This window comes from Amblyraja radiata, chromosome 7 (assembly GCF_010909765.2).
Source record: "Amblyraja radiata isolate CabotCenter1 chromosome 7, sAmbRad1.1.pri, whole genome shotgun sequence".
Classification (NCBI taxonomy): domain Eukaryota; kingdom Metazoa; phylum Chordata; class Chondrichthyes; order Rajiformes; family Rajidae; genus Amblyraja; species Amblyraja radiata.
This window is the reverse complement of record NC_045962.1, coordinates 64,613,591-64,630,264: the sequence shown is the minus strand read 5'-3', so window position 1 is coordinate 64,630,264 and position 16,674 is coordinate 64,613,591. Positions and strand designations below refer to the sequence as shown.

General features: G+C 44.4%; 1 protein-coding gene across 1 annotated transcript in view; it reads left to right on the top strand.

The window, feature by feature from the left end:
- The window catches only part of lrp1b (LDL receptor related protein 1B), a 1,292,371-nt gene that overhangs the window by 979,252 nt on the left and 296,445 nt on the right, over positions 1 to 16,674 (top strand). Inside the window, exon 43 of the mRNA XM_033023505.1 lies at positions 15,095 to 15,299. Within this exon, the coding sequence (XP_032879396.1) occupies positions 15,095 to 15,299 (205 nt within the window). The remainder of the gene's footprint in view (positions 1 to 15,094; positions 15,300 to 16,674) is intronic.

The window sequence follows — 16,674 nt, the reverse complement described above, 5'->3', positions numbered from 1 at the left end:
CGCCTCACAACACGGGCTGGGCACAGCATGCCTCCAGAATGATGGCAATGGCAATAAGCCTATTGCCTATGCCTCGCATACCATGACTGACACAGAACAACGATATGCCCAAATTGAAAAAGACCTGTTAGCGGTTGTTTTTGCAAGAAATTCAACGATTTCATCTTTGGTCACACGGCCACAATTGAAACTGACCACCAACCTCTGATCAGTATTTTCAACAAACGTATCCACACCTCTCCAGCGCACCTACAGCGGATGTTACTGCAACTTCAACAATGTGACATCTGATCCACAAACACGGTAAGGACATGCACCTGGCCGACAATTCTTTCACGTGCACCCCGGAAGACCTGCGAGGATCTGCCCTCACCGGATGACGACTTTATTGTGATGACTGTGTCTTTTATCCCTTCATCCTGTATAGAGGACTTGGTTGCCTACACTGCTGCTGACAGTACCCTACGGTCACTTACCTCCGTCATTAAGCGTGGCTGGCCAGACACGCACTACAACATTCCGCTGCCAGTCCGGCCTTTCTTTGCTGTCCTAGATGAGATAGTGCTGCAAGATGGCATTATTTTAAAAGGACACAGGGCCGTGGTTCCTGCTTCATTGCACCACCAGCATTTTAACGCTGTTCATGCAGGGCACCCAGGTGCTGAAGCTACTGTTTTACGGGCAAGAAGCATGTTTTACTGGCCTGGCATGGCTGAATACATCACTAAGAATGTGGCATCCTGTGCAGTGTGCAACAGTTTGGCACCTCACCAACAAAAGCAACCACTTCTTTCACATCCTGTACCTGCGCTCCCGTGGTCTACAGTCGCAGCTGACATATTTGATTAGCATGGCAAACAGTACCTGGTGCTCGTTGATTCTTATTCAGGATGGTTTGACATTGATTTTCTTAGCAGCCCCACTTCCAGTGGAGTGATTTCGAAGTTATCTCGCCACTTTTCAGTCTTTGGATCTCTGGGCAGACTGCTAACTGACAACGGCAGTTAATTCACCAGCCAACAATTCAGGGAGTTCGCTAGACACTGGAATTTTCACCATGTCACCAGCAGCCCTGAATATCCCAGGTCTGACAGGCTGGCTGAACGGACTGCAAATGTGCTAAACAGCTCATGGAACGTTCTTAGAGAGCTAAATCTGACGTATTCCTGGATCTGCTCAACTTACGCAACATCTCCCGTGACCCCATCTTGGGTTCACCCGCTCAACGTTTATTGTCAAGGCAGACCCATGCCACAATGCCTGTAGTAGATCAGGCATTGATCCCACATGTGATTCCACCTGAGCAGGTTCAATCCAGGTTGCAACAGAAGCGTGACATTCAAAAACAATGGTTTGACAAGACAAGTAGGCCACTGCCACCGTTGACCAAAGGGCAGGTGGTCCGCTAACAGACTGACAAAGGCCACGGCCGTATTGGAGTAATTTCTGGAATTGCTTCAGAGGCACGCTCATATATCGTCAGTGTCAATGGCGGCACCTACAGGCGTAACAGGCAACATATCCTGCCTGTGAACGAGCCAGTTCATATTATCCAGATCGTTCAAGTTCACTTCCGTCTGCGTCTAGTGGCATTCACATGCTTCTGCCAGCACAACAATCCATGTCCGCAACGGCTCCTCTGCCTGTCCCGTCTTTGCCTGCACCACAGTCTCCTGCTTCATCACCAGGGACGTTGGTCCAGTCTCCCTCGCCTGTGAAACCACCTGCTCTCTCCCCAGGGAAAAGGAACGTACATATGCTGGTTGTGTTTGTAGGCCGGTTATGTAGTATCCGGACTATGTTTGTCTTTCCTCCAGTTTGTCATCGATTGCTGTACATGCCTTACTTAGTTTATGGCTTTGTATTGTTGTTGATTCTTTAAGAGGGAGGATGTCTATGCGCAGATACTGGCGGAGTTCCCGGACATTTTGACCCCACAATTCCATTTGACCAGCCCCAAACACGGTGTGGAGCACCACATTCTTACCTCAAGCTCCCCGCTCCACGCACAAGCACGCCTACTTCCTCACGACAAGAGGAAGAGGAGTTCCACCAAATAAAGGCCTGGGGGGATTGTACGGCATTCGGACAGTCCATGGGCTTCTCCCCTCCATATGGTTCCTAAGGCGGTCCAGTGGTTCGCAACCTTGTGGGGATTATCGCCGCCTCAATAATGACACGATCGCTGATCGGTACCTGATCTCGCATATCCAGGATTTTTCCGCCCCTCTATTCGGGGCCTGTTTCTTTTCCAAAGTCGACCTCATGCGGGGCTGCCACCAGATCCCGGTACGCCCTGTGGATGTGCCAATGATGTCCATCATTACTCTCTCCGTCCTTTTTGAATTCCTACGAATGCCTTTTGGCCTGAAAAATGCCGCGCAGGCTTTTCAGCGCCTGATAGACACAGTGAGTCGCGGCTTGGACTTTCTATTTAATTACCTGGATGATATTCTCGTTGCTAGTCGCACCCGCCAGGAGCACCGTGCGCACCCTGCCTCCTCTGCCAGCGGCTCAGCGAGCACGGCCTGGCCATCAACCTCGATAAATGCCGGTTCAGCCTCAGTTCCATCGACTTCCTGAGCCATCGGGTTACCCAGCATGGTGTAATTCTGCTGCCAGACATGGAGGCCATTGGCCAGTTCCCGCGGCCTTCCACGATATGGGGACTACAGGAGTTTGTGTGTATGGTCATCTTTTATCACCACTTTGTACCTGCGGCGACTCGGATTATGCGGCCATTGTTTCCGTTTCTGGCCGGTAAGCAGCGGGACATTACGTGGAACGTCGAGGCCATGGGCGTGTTTGACGAGGCCAAGAGGTGCTCGATTATGCCACCATGCTGGTTCATCCTCAGGCTGCTGCCTGGACCGCTTTGACTGTCAATGCCTCGGACTCTGCAGTGGGGGGCATGTTGGAGCAGTTGCATGATGGGTGCTGACGGCCTCTGGCCTTTTTCAGTCGACAGCTCAAGTCTGCGGAGCAAAAATACAGCGCATTGGATTGAGAGCTCCTGGCGTTGTACCTGGCGGTGAGGCACTTCCGTTAGTTTCGCAAGGGCCGTTCTTTTACTGCCTTCATGGACTACAAGCCTCTCACTTTCGCGTTTGCGAAGGTGTCGGATCCCTGGTCTACTCGGCAGCAGAGACACGTGGCATACATCGAGTTTACCACGGCATTCCGCCATGTCGAAGGAAAGGACAACCGTGTTGCCGACACGTTGTCTCTGCCTGCCATCCGCTGCGGTTCTGGATGTCGCTCCAGGGATTGACTTTTCTGCCTTGGTGGCGGCTCAACTGGAGGATGCCGAGATGCCCGCCTACCGCACTGCCATCTCTGGGCTGGTGTTGGAGGATGTCCCGTTTGGCCCAGTGGGTGCTACTGTCCCATGTGATATTTCTACTGGTCAACCGCGGCCCATCGTCCCGGCTGCCTGGCGGCGGGTATTTGACGTCCATCCGGTCTACGATTGCGCTGGCGGCGGCCCAGTTCATGTAGCATGGCTTGCGCAAACAGCTCAGTAACTGGGCCCGGGCGTGTGTTCTGTGCCAAACGTCCACGATCCAGCGGCATGTCCGGGTGCCTGTTCAGGAGTTAGCCGTGCCGCATCGGCGGTTTGATCATGTGCATGTGGATATCATGGGTCAGCTGCCTCCGTCCCAGGGTGTCACACATCACCTCACCATGGTGGATCATTTTACGCGGTGGCTGGAAGCTGTTCTGCTGACCAACACCTCTGCTGCGTCCTGTGCCCTTGCTGCCTATTGGATTGCTCATTTTGCTGTGCCTGTGGACATTTCCTCGGATTCAGTTCACCTCTGAGTTGTGGTCGACTGTGGCTCACCTGTTGGGGGTTCGGCTCCACATTACTATGGCCTACTATCCCCAGTCCACCGGCAATTGAAGGCCGACCTCAAGGCACGGCTTACCGGGCCAGAATGGATGGACGAGTTACCTTGGGTGTTACTGGGGATCCGCACTGCCCCTAAGGAGGATTTGGCTTCCTCATTGGCGGAGTTGGTGTATGGTGCTACGCTTACTGTTCCGGGGGATTTCCTTCCAGCAGCGCGTGGGTCGCAGGAGCCACCTTCCTCGGTGTTGGTTCGTTTGCGGCAGAAGGTGACAAAACACTAAACTAACTAAAAATAAGGAAAAGAGATGAAAAAAACAGACAGCGGCAGGCTAGGCAACCATACCCCCTACAGGACGGCGCCAAGTATACAATGAATAGATCTTTTTTTCTATTTATTTGTTTCTTCAAATGAACTGGCTAAAATCCAGAAGTGCCTTGACCGATACTTGCATTCTTCTGCTCTGCTGATATTTCTACAAGTTGCATTCTCATGCTACTTATTAAACCTCATTCTTAAAAGAAATGTGGGGTTGTTAGCACTGTAAATTATGCAAAATGACCCAACTAGAGAGATCACAGAGTTGACCTTCTTGCTAAATGTATTCATAATCTAACATATGCTTTGGAAAATCACAAAGCAATAATTCAATTATAATGAGCTCTATTAGAAGGATTTCTAGAGCAGTATGGACTTTCACAGTCAAATCACTGCAAGCTTCTTGGCACTCATTCAAGGGAAGCAAAGGTCACATTTGGGCAAAATAGCCCATTCTTGCTTTTGGATACAATTCCTTTATAATCATTATGGGATGTGTAAAATCTTAGAAAGAAAATAAGGTGATAGTTTGCAGAAGCATCTCCGATAATTAGAAATAATACTTGTCAAAATTATTGTTACGTTGCTTGTTTTGCATGTTCTTTTAAAATACAAATAGCATAAATGCATTCAAACACATAGTAAGAACCTCTGGGGGGAACAACAGATGTCAGACCTAATAGTTTTTTTAAAGCATTGTTCTTATGACCCCTCCTGCATAAATGAATTTAAAACAACTAATTGCGATTTTCATGTTATTAGCTTTATCGTGATAATCATTGTAACATATTGCCATATAATTTATATTTCTTGCCAGCCATCAGTAGAGGCTAATTACTCATTAATTGGGAATTGGTTCAATAACTTTATTCTCCTCCAACAATGCAATTCAAAGGTCAAACTTTGTTTGCAATTTAGTTGATTATTTTGAATCCAGCCCAACCATTTGCAGTGGAATGTACATAGAGCATACATGCTGGGGAACCATGACGGTATAAGAGGCCAACATAGTGAAGGGAATTTATGCTAGGAGAGGCAATAAATAAATTTATCATGGTATTTAGACTCCACAGCATAGGAATGGAGATGGTGAGAAAAGAGGTTCCCTAGGAAACTGCCTCCTACTGTATTAGGCAGTATTGGCTATAAGAGATGTTGACACTTTGGATGTTGACACTTCCATCTCTTGGTTAAAATATACTTTGGGGTTTGTAAACTGAGCTGAGGCAATAACATTGATCAGGGAGCAGTGACTTTTATTGTGCTAATTTGTTAGACAAACGGGACAATGGTTTTCTAAATACAGGTGCACAACCTTTTATCCGAAAGCCTTGGGACCAGACACTTCTCGGATTTCGGAATTTTTCGGATTTCCGAATGGAAGATTTTTAGCGTAGATTAGGTAGGTAGCGCAGGCGGCTTGAAAAGTCTGGAGCGGCTGCCTCCTCCCCGGAGACCGGGGAATCATTGTAAATCATTGCTTAAATGTTAGTCAGTTAGTTTGGAGGGATTTTATGTGGTGGGGGGGGGGGGTGAAGGGGGAAACTTTAATTCTTAGTCCCCTACCTGGTCGGAGAGGCGGGGAGCGGGCAATGCCTTACCGGGTCGCCGTGCAGTAAGCTCCAGAGCGCTGTGGCCGCCGACTCCCAACATCGCGGAGCTGGGGCTGCGGGCGTCCGGCCGCGGGCGGTGCCGGTTGGAGCTCCGACCCCGGCAACTCTACCCCTGGCTGCGCGGCGCTCCAAATCCAGCGCCGCCCGCGACCGGACGCCCGCAGCCCCAGCTCCGCGATGTTGGGAGTCGGCGGCGACGCATACCTGGGATACCAGCGGGGAGCGGGCAATGCCTTACCGGGTCACCGTGCGGTAAGCTCCGGAGCGCTGTGGCTGCCGACACACAACATCGCGGAGCTCGGGCTGCGGGCGTCCGGCCACGGGCCGCACTGGAGCGCCGCGCAGCCAGGGGTAGAGTTGCCGGGGTCGGAGCTACAACCGGCGCCGCCCGCGGCTGGACGCCCGCAGCCCCAGCTCCGCGATGTTGGGAGTCGGCGGCCACAGCGCTCCGGAGCTTACTGAACGGCGACCCGGTAAGGCATTGCACACTCCCCGCCTCTCCGACCAGGTAGGGGACTAAGAATTAAAGTTTCCCCCTTCACCCCCCCTTCACATAAAAGCCCTCCAAACTGACTGACTAACATTTAAGCAATGATTTACAGATGTTTAAGTGTCTCCCCGGTCTCGGGGGAGGAGGCAGCCGCTACAGTAGTACAGACCTGGGTTGACCGTGGGTCGTTTCGGGTCAAGTTTAGCGCCAAACGTGAGCTTTGGTGTGCAGACGACATCCTGGAAAAAATGTCCGGTTTTCGGAGCTTTTCGGTTTCCGGAACTCCGGATAAAAGGTTGTGCACCTGTAGCTGGAACATAAGGTTAAATATAACTGGGTAAATAAAAAGATGAAAGACTACAGAGACACTCGTCAATGATGAATTATTTCAAAAATGTAGAATCCACATGCAACCGTTGTATCGTGAGAATGTAAGAATGCAGTGGGTGCTGCAAATCTTTGGAACACTTTGGGCTCACTTAAGGGCCTGTCCCACTTACGTGTCCTTGGCATGCAAATTACACAACCTCGTGGTCGCGTTGAGGCGCACGGCATCGCATGGCCGCGCAGGGCTGGTCCCACTGAGAAGCGCGGAGGGGTATGGAGTTGTGCATGACATCGCACGGGGCTCCTAAATTTTTGTAGCGAACAAAATCTTCGCGCGCCAACGGCCAATGATGGCCAAAGTGGGACAGGCCCAAGACCTTGGCGCGACGCAACGTCTCACCTTCAACAGCAGCAGAAGCAGGCAAACAATCGCCGAACTCGGCCTGGGGCTCACGGCCGTTGCGGTCCGGATCCGCCCCCACTCCTACTCCCAGAGCGGGGACAAGAAAATTGAAGATAGACACAAAATGCTGGAGTAACTCAGCGGGACTGGCAGCATCTCTGGAGAGAAGGAATGGGTGACGTTTCTGGTCAAGACCCTTCTTTCAGACTGAAGAAGAGTCTCAACACGAAATGTCACCCATTTCTTCTCTCCAGAGATGCTGCTGGTCCCGCTGAATTACTCCTGCATTTTGTGTCCATCTTCAAATCACATCACGTACTCCAGACGGCTGTGCTGGCGCACGAAATCGCCCGCGACCTTTGCGGGACCGTCGAGCCTCAAGGCGGCCACGAGGTCGCGTAATTAGCGTGCCAAGGACACGTAAGTGGGACAGGGGCTCTAGAGTGTTTCCTAATGCATACTGTTAAGGTCTTGAATAAACCAACTTGTTTGAGAAACTCACTACCACCCTTTCTTTGTGTCTGTTCTTATCAAAGCCGTAATTAATAGGGCAACTCGACCCCACGTGAACACCAGATTCAGGGTACACGTTTAATACATAATTCCCTCTTACAGTAATCTTAAATTAAATTAATTCCTTGTGGACATTGTTTATGCAGTACAAATTCTTTATCTGGATTTAATGGTAATGTTTACCATCACACATAATACTGTTGAAACTATGGTAGATCTATGTGCCACTTTTTTTGGTGCTCTAAAACTTTACTGAGTTAGTTTTGGACAAGATTGCTATTGAATCTTTTTAATATTGTGCCAGATTTTAACTCGTAAAGGCAGTGGGTTAAAATATATTAAGTGTTTCATTTCCTATTTGGTCATCCTTCCATTGATGGTCAGATGTTTTTAAACCATAGCAGAAACACAACAAATTGTATATAAATGCCAATGTAAGACTGAGTGTAAGTATGATTTTTCAGCAGATCAAATACTGATCTCATATTACAAGTTTCTCACAACTGCATAAAGAGAGACATTTCCAAAGTAAATTGCTTTTACTGTCCCAGCATGTTGCCAGAGTGCTAAGAGATTAGGCAACAAAGACTTTTTCTTTAAATTCAATATAATTTTACAGTGGTTAATTTGATATACAGTATGTGGCTGCCTCTTGCAATATTCAAAAAATTAAACGTCACAAAAATAATTTGTTTAGAAATACATTTATTCAATTTTCATTGCTTTTAGAGGAGGTTTAGTCAATAGACGTGGGAATTGTCTTCCATTATACAAGTGGCAGCAGACTGACAGAGGATTTAAATGCTCCCTATTTCTTTCCCTCAATCATATCTAGGCCTCTGTTATGTAACGATTCGGGTGAGGGTGTTAATGTTAAATATAAATGAAAAACGTGTTTAAATACCTTATATAATCAAAAGTTTTCCTGAAAAAAAATAGTTGTCCTTCAATATTAGTCTGGCTTATTTTAATAATGTATAAATAATACAATACATAGTTTTGTGACTCAAAATGTCCTGTGACTAAATATGTTCCATTCACATTTCTGTTGTTGAGGCTTGCCACTTTAGTTTTCAATTATTTAGAAAATAGAGCAGTACTGCATAGAAACAAACTCTTTGGCCCGACATTTCCTTGCCAACCATGATGCCTTATTAAAGTAATCCCATCTGCCAACATATGATTTATGTCCCTACATCCCACTACCTGTTAATGCAACTGTCCAAATACCTCTTCACTTGCTTTCATATCTGCTTCCACCATTTCCCCTTTCAGTGCATTCCAGGCACCATCCATTCTCTGAGTAAACAAAACTTGACCTCACAAACTTCCTGCAAACTTTCCCCTCTCATCCTAAAGCTGTGCCTTCTGATATTTGACATTTTCCCCCTGGGAAAAAGACTCTGAATGTCTACCCTAAAGAGCCTGTCCCACTTACGCAATTTTTCCAGCGACTGCCGGCACCCGTCGTAGTTGCAGCAGGTCGCCGAAAATTGTCGCAGGGTGACGTGGTTGCCCAAGTAGTCGCCCAAAGAGTCGTACCTTTTCCTGGTCACCACTGGATTTTCAACATGTTGAAAATTCTCAGCAACCTGCTGCGACTATGACGGGTATGTCAGATGCCTTCTTTACCATCTGAGGTGACTAGTGTGTCCACTTTCAGGGAGCTATGGAGTTGCACCCCAATATCCCTCTGTATATCAATGCTCCTTAGGATCCTCCAATGCATGGTATAGTTTCCTCTTACATTTGACCCCCCCACATGTAACATGTCTGGATTAATATCCATATACTATTTCTCCACCCATATTTCAAACATTCGTAATATGTATCCATTGACAACTTTCCTCAATATCCATAACTTCACCATTTTTTGCATTATTTGTAAACTTACTAATAAGCCCACCTATGTTTAGAAATACACTTATGTTTTCAGCCAACTCATTTATATATCGCCAACAGCAGAGGAGTCAGCACTAATCGCTGTGGAACATAAATGGTCACAGGCCACTGGTCAGAATAACACCAGTGCACCACTTCCCTCTCTGTCTTTTATGACCAACCAATTTTTTAATTTTCTCTACCAAGTCTCTGAGGATTCATCTGTGGAGGTCTTAATCTTCTGGATCAGCTTACCATGAGACAGTGTCAACTGTTTCACGAAAAAGCACTAAAAGACAACATCCATGGTCCTACCTCAATAGCCATTGTCACTTCTGCAAAAAAAACAACTAAGATATGACCTCCCCTGTACGAACACATGCTGATATTATCAGCGACTCAGCAATGTTATCTGATTTTCAAAAATGCAGTTCTCTTATTATAATAAAAAACAGAAAATACTAGAAATACTTAGCAGGTCAGGCAGCATTACAGAAAGATTCAGGGACAATTTCTTCCCAGCTTTTATTAGGCAACTGAACCATCCTATCACCAACTAGAGGGCAGCCCTTATCTTCCATCTACCTCATTGGAGACCCTCAGACTATCTTTTATTGGACTTTACTGGACTTTATCTTGCACTAAACATTGTTCCAGAATCTCTACACCATGGATTGTAATTATATATAGTCTTTTTGCTGACTGGATAGAACGCAACAAAAACACTTTTCACTGTGTCTCGGTACATGTGACAAAAATAAACTAAACTAAAGACAAACAGAATTAATGTTTTGGTCAAATACAGGCAGAACAACTTGGTTTTATATTATAAAGAGACTGGGGAATAAAGACAAAAGAAATAATTCTGATAAGGTGAGGCCAAGACAGTTGTGGGGATAAACTATTAACAAGGTCTTCTGTTTGATGTGGTAGTGGGGGTTGTGACAAAAAAAGTCAAAGAAAGAAAGAGAGTAAACAAAGGAACAGTAAATCAATGAAATGAGGACAGTTAGAGAGTGAGAATACTTTACCAATAAATTGTAAACTGTTAAATTATAGGACATGTCAACAGATTAGAGACACACAGAACAACACATGCTGGAATCTTTCATAGAACACAAAATGCTGGAGTAATCAGTAGATCAGGTAGCATATCTGGAACGCATGGATAGGTGGCTCATGACCTTTCAGACTGATTGTAGTGAGGGGGTGAGGGAGAAAGCTGGTAAACTTAGGGTACCGGGTATTAACAGATGGTCTCCCATCCAAATACTAATCAGGCCTGGGCCTGCTCAGCTTCCAAAATCAGACAAGACCAGGCATTTTCATGTTATCATGACTCACTGAGTTACTGCAGCACATTGTGTTCCCAGAAGATGAGATTGTGAATATGGAGAAAGCAAATTGACAGAGCCAGTGAAAGCAAGTGTTGCCCTTGTGGATTAAACACGGTCACCCAATCTGTGTTTGGTTTCTCCAATGAACAGGAGACTGCACTGTGAATGCAGCACACTAGATGGGAAGAAATGTAAGCCAATTACAATAACATTTGGTTGGACAGTTTTGATCCTTTGTCAAGAATAGATGGGGTAAATAGCAAATGTTGCATTTTGCAGTTGCATGGGAAAGGGCTACAAGAAGGGGAGGGGTCGGGGCACTGTGCTGAAGAATAGCATCAAAAAATGCTGGTCAGGCTTATTTGTGAAAAGAGAGGCAGAGTTTTGGTGTATTTTAAAGAACTATGATGAAGGATCTTTCAATCAGTCATGTGAGAATACAACGTAGAAATGTTAACATAGTAGAAGAACACATGTATTGTTCTGCATTTCTAGATATTAGCCAGAATGTTCCAAGGAACAATTCAATTAAAACAAGATCCTTTCGGATATAGAAGCTCTCCATTCACTTGTGTACAAACAATGATAAGTACCAACATATAACGCAAAACATTTGGAAGCACATCACACAGCAGCCACAGCAAGAGAAGCAAGTTAACGTTTCAGTTTGAAAACCTTTGCCACTCTTCAGAGATTCTTCATCTTAAACATCTCTCCATCTACAGATGCTGGTTGACCTGCTGAGTGTTTTGAGCATTTTCTGTCTTTTTTTAATTTCAGGTTATCAGTATCTATACTTTTTTTTTCATCTTCAGACAAAGTCATTTTCTACGCACATGAAAGACCTAAGGACCCGGAATAACGAAGACCAGATTATGGTTGCTCCATTTACTGCTAGATGATAAACATTTTGAACAAGAGAAGAGAGTCCATTTCATGTTATTACTATTATCAATGCCATTCATATCCTAAGCAACAGTATTAACCATTTCCAATTACTGACGGCAGGTTTATTGTTAGTTAAGCAAGGTTTCAATTTATGTTTTCTATTTGCCAATATCACTGCATAGAATCAGAGAGCCCAGAAACAGGCCTTTCAGCCAAACTCATCCATGCCAACTAATATGCCCTATCTAAGCTAGTCCCACTTCCAAGCCTCTCGTAACCTTCCCTATCCATGTTTTCATAAATGCTGTAATAGTATCTGCCTCAACATCCGTCTCTGGCAACTTGTTCACGATACCCACCACACACTGAGTGAAAAAGTTGCCTCTCAGGTTCCTAGTAAATCTTGCCCCTCTCACCTTAATCTATGTCCTCTGGTTTTTGATTCCCCCTACCCTGGGTAAGATTCTACATTACTCTATTTCTATAAGATCACCACTGAGCCTTCTGCGTTCCAAATAAAAAAGTCCAAATCTCTCTTTACAGCTCAGATCTTCAAATCTTAACAACATGTTCATAAATCTTCTCTGCACTCTTCCTATAGCAGGGTGACCCAAACTGAACATAATACTCCAAATGCAGCCTCACCAACATCTTGTAGAAATGTGATCTGTTTAGGCTAAAAGACATCTTGTAGGGTTTGGCCATCAGACTTTGTCCACAGAGAAATGCATTGCATCCATGCTAAAAAATAAGGCTATCTTCAAACAAAACCATGTTCATTGTTGAAACTGGGCTCAACTTTGCTTGACATTTCAAGGAATGATCCAGGCAAGCCTGCCACAACCTTGGCAGGACAAATCAAAATAGGACGTACATGGTAAATGGTAGGTAATTAAAGAATGCAGGTGAACAGAGGGATCTGGGAATAACTGTGCACAGTTCCCTGAAAGTAGAATCTCATGTAGATAGGGTGGTAAAGAAAGCTTTTGGTGTGCTGGCCTTTATAAATCAGAGCATTGAGTATAGAAGTTGGGATGTAATGTTAAAATTGTACAAGGCATTGGTGAGGCCAATTCTGGAGTATGGGGTACAATTTTGGTCGCCTAATTATAGGAAGGATGTCAACAAAATAGAGAGAGTACAGAGGAGATTTACTAGAATGTTGCCTGGGTTTCAGCAACTAAGTTACAGAGAAAGGTTGAACAAGTTAGGGCTTTATTCTTTGGAGCGCAGAAAGTTAAGGGGGGACTTGATAGAGGTCTTTAAAATGATGAGAGGGATAGACAGAGTTGACGTGGATAAGCTTTTCCCACTGAGAGTAGGGAAGATTCAAACAAGGGGACATGACTTGAGAATTAAGGGACAGAAGTTTAGGGGTAACATGAGGGGGAACTTCTTTACTCAGAGAGTGGTGGCTGTGTGGAATGAGCTTCCAGGGAAGGTGGTGGAGGCAGGTTCGTTTTTATCATTTAAAAATAAATTGGATAGTTATATGGACGGGAAAGGAATGGAGGGTTATGGTCTGAGCGCAGGTATATGGGACTAGGGAAGAATACGTGTTCGGCACGGACTAGAAGGGTCGAGATGGCCTGTTTCTGTGCTGTAATTGTTATATGGTTATATGGTTAAGCTTTCCCTTCTTTCAGTTCGCACACAAATTCCCCTTTTCCATCTATGACCACAGAGCACTCTCAAATTGTAACTGACCATATACAAATCCTCTATAGAGCTGGGTGAGGTAGACCATCAGAGATTGTGAAACCAATGGAAGTGAGAGATAAGAAAGGATCAGAGATAAGGAAGATAGACATATAATGCTGGAATAACTCAACAGGTCAGGCAGCATCACTGGAGAAAAATGTCACTGATATTTTGGGTCAAGACCCTTCTTCAGACTGATATAGGGATGTGGTATGCAAATTCACAAGAACTAATAATAGGTGGAATTTTTTACTTATGAGAGTAGTAGATGCGGAGATGATCATTAATTTTAAAAGGGACATGGATAGGCACTGAGGAAAATATATGTCCAGGACATTGAAAATGGTGTAGGGGGTTGTGACAGACTGGATTGTTCTGCAGAAAAGTGGAGACTTCTGTGTCATGATGGTTCTGACTCTAGCACAACTAATAGAGCTGCTAACACACAGCTTCTATGACATTTATTGGCTTCTATGGTCCAAGATGAATGTATAATCTTCACAGTGAGTTGTACATGAATATCAGGTTAAAAACTACACCATATCCAAATGGCCTGGATCCCTCATGCATATATCAATACAATGCTGCCTTTTTTGTATTAAATATGTGCAAATCTCTTTAAGTCGTCAATAAGAAGAATCACTCAATGGCTTTAGTTGGCCTTAGTTTTATTGAAATTCATTATCATGCTGATCTTAGAAAGATTTCACCTGCTTAAACAAGAGTTGTTCAATGTACCAAACACTTTCAATTGAATATCATGTAGAAACATCAATATTACTTGTGCATTAGCAACAGGTCATCCAAATGATTCTCATAGAGCCATAGAGTGATACAGTGTGGAAACAAGCCCTTCGGACCAACTAGCCCACACCGGCCAGCAAGTCCCAGCCACACTAGTCCCACCTGTCTGCACTTGGTCCATATCCCTCCAAACCTGTCCTTCCATGTACCTGTCTAACTGTTTCTTAAATGTTGGGATAGTCCCAGCCTCAACTACCTCCTCTGGCAGCTTGTTAAATCCTCCCACCACCCTTTGTGTGAAAAGAAAACCCCTCCGATTCCTATTAAATCTTTTCCCCTTCACCTTGAACCTATGCCCTCCGGTCCTCGATTCCCGTACTCTGGGCAAGAGATTCTGTGCATCTCCCCGATTTTTTCCTCTCATGATTTTCTACACATCTATACGATCTACCCTTATCCTACTGCGCTCCAAGGAATATAGACCTAACCTACTCAACCTCTCCCCATAGCTCAGACCCTCTAGTCCTGGCAACATTCTCGTAAATCTTCGCTGAACCCTTTCAAGCTTGACAATATCTATCTTATAACATGGTGCCCAGAACTGAACACAATACTCTAAATGCGGTCTCACCAACATCTTATTCAACTGCAACATGACCTCCCAACTTCTATACTCAATACTCTGATTGATGAAGGTCAATGTACCAAAAGCCTTTTTTTCTTTTGCCAAAAGATTCTCTGGCCTTTCCTTCCCACAACCATTGTGAATGGAATTTAGCTAGTCTTGTATTTATCTGAAGAAGGGTTTCGGCCCGAAACGTTGCCTATTTCCTTCGCTCCATTGATGTTGCTGCACCCGCTGAGTTTCTCCAGCATTTTTGTGTACCTTGTATTTATTTATCTTGGTTACCAAATGTTCTTGGATTTCTTGATGAATTCATATGTGGCATTCGCAACGTAGAATCAAGGTACAAATTGTGAAATGTTTTCATAAGATTTGACATGCTAATTTATTTTAACTTATACAGCTTGATGTTCTGGACAAACTGGAATGAACAGCAGCCAAGTATAATGAAAGCAACACTCAATGGAGGAAATGTTCAAGTCATTGTTAGCACTGATATTTTCACACCAAATGGACTTACGATTGATCATAGGGCAGAGAAACTGTATTTCTCTGATGGTTCTGTCGGAAGAATTGAACGGTGCGAATATGATGGAACACACAGATATGTAAGTCACAAAGTTTGCATTTTACAACAAATATGTTAGCTTGCACCACTCTTATCAATAGGATATGCTGCTGAAGTGCTTGTTATATATTGCAACGGCTAATTTATGTATATGATCAACAAATGAACTAAACGTCTAGTTTGTTTCAGGCAATGAATATTGGCTGTATGACTAATGAGTTGACGCTTTGCCAAACATACTCACTTGCTTCTCAGCTGAGAGTAAGGACACCCATCTGAAGGCCTTTATTTGCAGTTTAAAGCATGGCATAATTTGGAAAACATTGTGATTGCTTCACCAGAAAAGGAGAATAGAAAGAGGAATCAGGCCAGCAAAGGCCTTTTGAAGTTTTATTAAATTCCTCTGGAATCAGGAGAATCAGCCCAATGGGCCTGTTTTCTGATGGAAAGTTAATCAACGGACCTCACGTAGTTAGAATTTAGAAGAATGGGAGGATAGCTTTGTGACATATTTTAAATTATCCTCTTTTCCATGGCAATCTTTCTCTCTCTCTACCAAAAAGCCTTTGCCATCAGTGCACCCTCAATGAAATAACAATGAACTGTAGATGCTACTTTACCAAAGAAAGATACAAAATCCTGGAGTAACTCAGCTGGTCAGGCAGCATCTCTGGATTTTGAGTCTGAAGAAGGATCCTGACCCAAAACATTGCCTATCCATGTTCTCCAGAGATGTTGCCTGGCCGTTAAGTTACTCCTGCTTTTTGTGCCTTTAATTGCTCCCACAAGCTGTCTCCTGGTCTTTGCCAGTAACAAGTTGACACAATTATGATAAAATCCAGCAGTTGAAACCAACAGGTCCCTTGCTGCCATTTTTTAAAGGTACTGTAGATGATGTTCATCTTATCCTCTGCTGCTTGAATCCTGCCCAAGTTATAATTAAATATCAAAGGTAAGGATATAACTTCTGCACCAAACGGAAAAGAGTTTGAGTGTATGTGTTAATGTGTATATATAATAATCAGTAATTGCTACTTTTATATCAGAATAGTGGGGCTATTGTAAAATGATTTGATAATGTAATGGGAAGGGGCAATGTGGACAGAAACAATCTTTGCTTCGAGGTTATGGGGAGAAGGGAGAAGAATGGGGTTAGGAGGGAGAGTTAAATCAGCCATGATTGAATGGTGGAGTAGACTTGATGGACCGAATGGGCTAATTCTGCTCGAATCACTTCTGACCTTATGACCTTGTAGCAAAATAAAAACATAATATACTGATGGTAAAAGTGTTTCTCAGTTTCATTTGTTTAGTTTCATGATCAGTCATGATCATATTGAATGGCGGTGCAGGCTCGAAGGGCCGAATGGCCTACTCCTGCACCTATTTTCTTTGTTTCTATGTAAGAAAGACGA